The sequence below is a fragment of the Cryptomeria japonica genome, chromosome 9 (assembly GCF_030272615.1).
Source record: "Cryptomeria japonica chromosome 9, Sugi_1.0, whole genome shotgun sequence".
Lineage (NCBI taxonomy): Eukaryota > Viridiplantae > Streptophyta > Pinopsida > Cupressales > Cupressaceae > Cryptomeria > Cryptomeria japonica.
The window spans coordinates 738,976,961-738,984,136 of NC_081413.1; the positions used below are offsets into that span (position 1 = coordinate 738,976,961).

General features: G+C 35.1%; 1 protein-coding gene across 1 annotated transcript; it reads right to left on the reverse strand.

Annotated features, from left to right (window-relative positions):
* Positions 1-3,042: 3,042 nt before the first annotated feature.
* Positions 3,043-6,907, reverse strand: LOC131038686 (phosphatidylcholine:diacylglycerol cholinephosphotransferase 1). Its single transcript, XM_057971203.2, has 3 exons — positions 6,295-6,907; positions 4,049-4,186; positions 3,043-3,698 (listed from the first exon to the last, which is right to left on the reverse strand). The coding sequence occupies exons 1-3, from the start codon at positions 6,733-6,735 to the stop codon at positions 3,360-3,362; spliced, it is 918 nt and encodes a 305-aa protein (XP_057827186.2). The 5' UTR covers positions 6,736-6,907; the 3' UTR covers positions 3,043-3,359.
* Between the last annotated feature and the right edge of the window lie 269 nt (positions 6,908-7,176).

The window sequence follows — 7,176 nt, forward strand, 5'->3', positions numbered from 1 at the left end:
TTTTGATAAAGGCAAATGAATCTTTCTTCATAGATTGCCAATAGTAACCCATACGAAACAACTTTTGAACCAAAGATTTACCACCAAAGTACCCCATGCAAGCACTTGAATGTGCTTCCTCAATGGCAATATGGATATTTGATTTGTTGAGACCAATATAGTTGGTCATTGGAAAATTGGTGAAAGAACATCACTTTGATAGATGTTTCTATGTAAGCACTACGGGGTGTTCAACGAGATTGTACTAAACTAGGAAGAAAGAAACTAACGGAGGAGACGATTATAGACTCTTCTATAGAGAACATTAGATAGAGAGAAATGATAAATGTGCAACAAGTTTGCAAATTCGAGCTCTAGTGTTTTTAGTTGTAGGATCAAGAAAGGTACCATCATGCAAATATCAAACGATATGTTAGTAGCACTCATCAAGATCCATGTTAAAACAATAAGCAATCTCACTAGAGCTATCAAAAATAGCAAGTGAGGTATGATTATGTATGATGAATTGAAATCAACGGATCGATCTTCAAGGGATATAAGGGAAGCAATGCTTGTCATTACATCCACATGTTGATAATCTTTTTGTGGAATAGGATCAATGGTGTAAGCTAAGGTGAACATAAGATTATGACACGTGTCTTAGTCTCGTGACTTGAAACATGAAGTGATAACTATCCTATGTATACCCTAAGTAAACTTAAGTAACAAGTGTGAATAGGACCTAGGTGATGAACTAGATTGATAAACACCCCTTCCACAACACAACCATGTATATAAAACTAAATTATTGATTGCCCTTGATATACTAACTTTGTTCTTCCAATGATATTGTACAAGTATCCAACAAGTTATCAATCGGTTGCATCCTTAGGTTATAAGACACATATACCCATATGAAAATGTATCTAGTACTATTGTGTATTAGGGTTGACAACTATATATACTTATGATTCATACTTTCACAATATAGTTTCACTCGTTATTCTCTCTAGCAAATGTCTTTGTATACCTATTGGTATCATCACTTGGTATTATTTTGCATTTTTTATTTATTTATATAATAGGCTCTACAAATCACTATGTTGGTAAGGATGACGTTTAGAAATGTTAGCATTTTCATGGTGCTCCCATGGGATGGTACAATAAAATAAATCTCGCAAGTGAAAATTATCACTAAAACAATGTTGAAAATGCCTCTTTTCCTCAACAGAAAGATATAAATAGTTCAAATCAAAGCATGGTGATATCCAACTTGATTTAGATGTTAATTGTAAAGTGAGTTTCCTCACAACCCAGCTAGCTAACATTTTGAGTTGTTGGATACTCTATTCAAAGATTAAAAACCCTTAAATTCATGGGCAAACCACCTCAAGGTATGCTTGTGTAGACTATGCCTCTATATATTACATTCAAGATCTTGGAAAAGTAACTCAACAAAGACATGAAATATTCAAGAAGGTGATAGTAGATACAATAACTCTTCAAACTTTGAAAATATTGAGAACGTCAAGTTTTATCGAAAAAATGTTATCAACACTTTCAAAAATGTCATTGTGCAATTTATTAAGAGCGTGAAATGCAAAAGTTACACTTAATTTTCCTCCATACCAATTTGAATGTTTCATCAATTGTTATCAATTGTTACCACATCATCATGCAAGCAACAAATTAAAAGCTTGGGTACAAAGAAAACTTAAAAACATCTAAATGCAAGGTTACCTTTCATCATTCAGCAATAACTATTTTTATCTTTATTTACATGTACATGTTCCAACCCATGATAGACATCTACTCTAGTCTTACCCATTGGTAGACAAAAGCAAGTCAATTTAAAATCATTCCACAACAAAGATGAGATGAGAGCTATAAGATGGGAACAACTTAAAACAATAGCTAAAAGATATGATTTAGTTTCAAGATATTAAAATGATAACAGAACAAGTATCACCAAAAAAAGAGATTGATGAAGACATCTATCTTCACTAAAAGACATGAGTTCGAAGATAACAAAATGATAAAACAGATTAATGAAAACGTCTATTATATAAGGGTTAAAAAAGAGTGCATACAATAAGTCAAAGTCAGTGTACATAAACATATTATAAAGTAAATATGATGACACTTGGAAATCTTAATTAAAAGACAAGTGCAATGCAAAATAATTTAAATTAATAAATACAAATTCATAAAAAATTTTGCCAATTCACTATAAAAATTCCTAAAACAAATTATGTCAATAAAATAAATAAATATATTTATTATGACTTTAGAAACTCTAATTAAAAAATTCTCTTTAATGGCCATAATTGTTTTTCAACCATCGTTGCCAATACTTTCCTAGATATTTATGTGATCACCATTCTCACATTCAAAACTCTCGGACCAGGTCTCAGTGTAGATTCTCACTTAAAGATTTTTTTTTTTCTTTTAAATAATAAAAACCCCAACTAGCTCCTTATACCAACTAGCCATGTTCCATTTATTGTCTGTTAACCGTCCACCCCTTAATATTTATGTGGATGTAGACAACTACTAGCAAACTCTTTTAGTGCTTTTTGTCCGTGATGGGGATTGATTACTACTAGTGTCTCCAATCATATCCAACCGATCTATCCAAACAAAGTGAAGCTATCTTTAGTCATTATCTCTTTCCTGTTTCCCTTCAAATTAGATGCATTTGCAAACTTCCAAAACCTCATTAGAAAAAGAAAACAATGTAATCATTTCCATAATTATATCAGATGAATACATTGACATCCTGTGGAGAGTGGCAATACTGTTATGAACTGTTCCTCTATGTTTTTGTTATAGTTCACCATGCAAACTAGAAAATTTGCATGGTTTATCTGAATTCCCACTATGCTCTATTCTAGTTTCTGGCTTTTGTTTCACATGTTTTGGGTCAGACTTCTAGATCACTCATAATGACAAGATTTTGTTTGAATTTGTGCACAATTCCTGATACATAAAACATTGGTAACAAAGGAGGATAGAGCAAAGTTGGAATCCAGTGACAACATAAAAAAAGTTGAGCTGTGGAAATCTCAGAACTTAAAGTAACTCTTATAGTATCCATAGGGGGGTACAATGGATTGTGAAAGATTTACATTAAATCAAAGATTTTCCATTGTTTAGATCAACCTTTGCATCTCATAAACCTCTATTCTTAAGTACACATTACATTAGATATTTTCAGAGATGCCATATTACAGTAATTGCCAGTAGAATCTTTCAAATAGATCACTATCTACCTCCTGAAAAAGTGAGAAACTATAGATTTCATAAACTTGGACAGGGCATATGATCAGGATACAGTGTACTTTATAAGATTCTTGCACAAGTGTACTATCAAGTCATAGTTAGCTGATTAAAGCAGCTTTTGCATTAATCAGGGGTTCATAATCAAAGTTCTCTTTTTGAACAACATTCCTTTTGCTTTCCTCATACCTACCAGCTAAGGAATCAAACAACCACCCTGCCCCTAGCCCAGCTGCAAGATCAATGGTATAATGGCCTCTTGTGACCAAAAGTCGCACTGATTGAAGGACATTCAATATATCAAACATAGATGCCATATGGTGTCTCCTCATACGTTTCATGTCTATAGAAGCAATCACTGCAGCTGCCACATGACCTGAGAAGAAGAGGAAAAAGGACACATTCCCAACTGGAAAATCGACTCCCGAACCAAGAAAATCCTGCATCAAATATCCAAAGAAAGCACAGCACAATGCACTGAAAAAGTAAATAATAGACATTCTAGCACATATTTCAATATGGTATCAAATAAGTAGAAGATGGAACTACCAAGGATTCAACCCACAGGCAGCATTAAGTGCATAAGTTGAATATTATCCTAAGAAGTTAGGAACATTTTAACTGTCCATCTAATTGCAATTGCAATGCATTTATGGCAACAAAATACAGGTCAGGGATATCCAACATGATCATATCAATCCATGTTTTCCAACAGCTTTGGATAAAACAGATCCCAGATGGATGAATTCACTCATCAATCTTAAAGACTATATATTGAAAGAGCAGGTACCTGAGGTAGTGGCAGCTGTGTCAAGTAACCCAGAATGCCTCGAGATGGGAACATAAAAAGTGCAGCAATTGTAGGCCTCACTCTCCCCTCCACAAGCCAAGCCCACAGAATATAACCAGTCTGCATTCCCACAAAAATCTGCAGAAAAGATTGTATTAGGTGCTTCTGTCAATCTTAAATTTCTGGCCTTGGATGCATTCGTGCCTGTAAGGTTTGCTTCCCAATTCAGAAGAAAAAAAAAGATATATAGAAAAGAGGAAGCAACACCAAACAACAAATCATGCTACTACTCGAATTGCATTTGAGCTCATGCTATCTACTAACACAATCCTAAGTCCTAACAATTGAACAGCCATAGTACATAATATGAATCTGAATCAAAGATGTACTGATCAGTTAACAAATATGGATGAATTAAACTGCCATAGTGTGTATAAAATATGAAGTAGAGGTGGATTTAACTATGGAAAATAAATCATTTCTATGTTGTCGTATGATGCTTGTGTAAGAAGAGTCCACAATTAGTCCCGCAGCAATTCTGGCGTGATTTGGTTTGGCATACAAAGTTACAAACTTCACACTTCTCGTTTTGTAATCTTACATTGGCGAGCCAGATCCAACCAAACAATCTAAAAGAAACCAAATAACCACTTCTTCAAATGTCATCTGGCTTGTCTGAAACCCCCACATTAGCAATAAGGGGCATGCAAATAGGGCCTAGACCATAACCTAACAGACAAACATTAGCGTTGATCTGTTCTTTCAGTTAGAAAGTTTTTGAGAAAACCAGCCTCTTCAGGGCTGCACCTGGCTTGCTCCTTTATCATATCTAACGGGAACCTAATTTCGCAGAAAGCAACCCTAGTAGGTTATATAGAAGCCAAGTCAACTCATTAATTGAACACAGCCTTGTGGAAGTCAAAATTCCTCTTTCCATTCGATTCCATGTGTTTTGGGGTTTTCTTATCTTCAGTCTCTCAAAACATCCTGAGTATTTAGGCAAATCTTTCTTAATTTAATTTTATTTTTATTACTGATATATCCTTTATCTAGCTGCTTGATCTTCAGGTAGTTTCCACTCCAATGTGGAACATTCAAAGGTTTCAATCTTCGATGGCTCTGATGTGGAAAAACTAAAAGGCTAATGGTTCTAAACTCTAGACAACTGTGTTATACACCAGTAATGCAGAGAGCAAGAACATAAAACCTAGTTAATCATGCAAATAAGTTTAGATCAAGCAAACTCCCACAAGCCAAAAATAATGAAGAGAGTATACTGAAAGTAGGGATCCTATAGCACAGGGAAGTGTTGCCTACAATAACACAATGCCTTTTTTCCTTACAAACCACCCAAACGGGAATTTATCCACCTCATGCCTTCCACACATGGCACCATCCAACTCTCTTCCCATAAAATCAATTTTAGATCAAAGTAATCAGATATTTTCTTGTGTCGCTCAAATGTTTTAAACATATGAATTGAAGACAATACGCAGTCATGGGCTCAGTTATAGAACTTTAAACTGGCAGATATGCATCTTGAGAAAATAGCAATTAGCTGAAACTACAGGCCAAGTTCCATCGTTACTGGTCCCAAGTTGATTGGGGGTTTGCAGCCAAAACATAGGCTTCTAGAGTTAGGATTTGGTGTCTTCATCTTTCTGGTCTTCTCAACAGCTTTCTGCCCATATCCAGGAGATTCTAGCTTAATAACAATCCATTGAACAAATTTTTTTATATAAAAATGTTGATGAAATTATAGTCTTTTTAACATCAGGGACAAGAAAAAATAAATGAATAAACAGAGCCCAGATCTCCAAATGACCATGCTGTAGCCTCCTTGTCTAATTATCCTATGTTAGACTGGGTGAATCACTGACTGGAATGATGATTCCTTAGTTGCCATACCCAAACAGACAAGGAGAATGAAATGGAGAAAAGCAAGTTTGGGAACCAATCTAATTATCCTATGTTGGTATGGACACATTTGACTGCAAACAATATCCTAAGTTGCCATGAAAAGGCGAACAATGAAAAAATTTTGCGGGAAGAAACCTAATCTTCTATGTTAGTGTAGGCACATTTCGGATTGAAATGATGATCTTGTGCTGCCATAACCAAATCCGTAACACGAACGGAAAACAAGATAGAAACCATTTTGAAAAGAATAAAACAAGAGAAACAAATTTTGACGGGTTAAAAACACAAGAAGCAACTTTAACAAGAAATCTAAATCCAAAGTATACCGTATTCATAGCTGCCAGCAATGTATTCAAAGCAGGTCTCTGCATAAGCCCATCATGAAGACTCTGTGTCCACACAAAACCCACATCATATGGTGGAGACCCAGAAGAAACCATTATCAAACTGTACTCAACTGCCATAAAAAATAGCAAACAGCACCCTAGCAAAACAGGCAGTGGATGAGCTTTTGCAGCTCCAATCATGTAAGGAATTGACCATCCCATAAATGAAGGATAAACCCCCACTACAGCCAGTTTATCAGTCTTTCCATTAACACCCATTGAGTAGTAATAATCACCCAGTTTTTCCTTTAGCTCTGCTATATACAAAAGGAACAAGTTTTTAAGACTTTCTAGACTCGGATTTCTGCTTATCTTATCAGCATTCACAACTTTTTTCTTCAGGGTCTTCTTCTCCCCTGAAACTCTTCCCCTGTTCCGCATTGGGTTCAAATTATATTTGCTTAGATCTTAAGTTTCGGAGTAATTTGAATTGTCAGTTTTTCCAGCTGGGTTTTTCAAATTAGATGAGGGAAACCGTCAGGCCATTACTTAGTAAACAAATACATTATAAATCAAAACATGATATATATGTGTATAGGGAGTGGAGGGGGGGAGGAGTAATGAATATTAAATTTCTAAAAAGGAAAGAACGTTTTTTTAGTTGCTCGTGGAAGAACACGGGGTATACACTGTCGTTACAAACTATGGTTAGGCTTGTTTTTTCCTTTCTTTGTGATGTTTCTTTTCTCTTTCTCTTCGCCACCTGGTCAGTGCGCGGTCAAGAATGATTTGTCCATGCTAGAGGCGCATGAAAATCTTCACCTACCCATTTGTCTTTTTGAGCTTTCTTTTAACACTTGCAGAAGAAATGTGAAAGGGTTT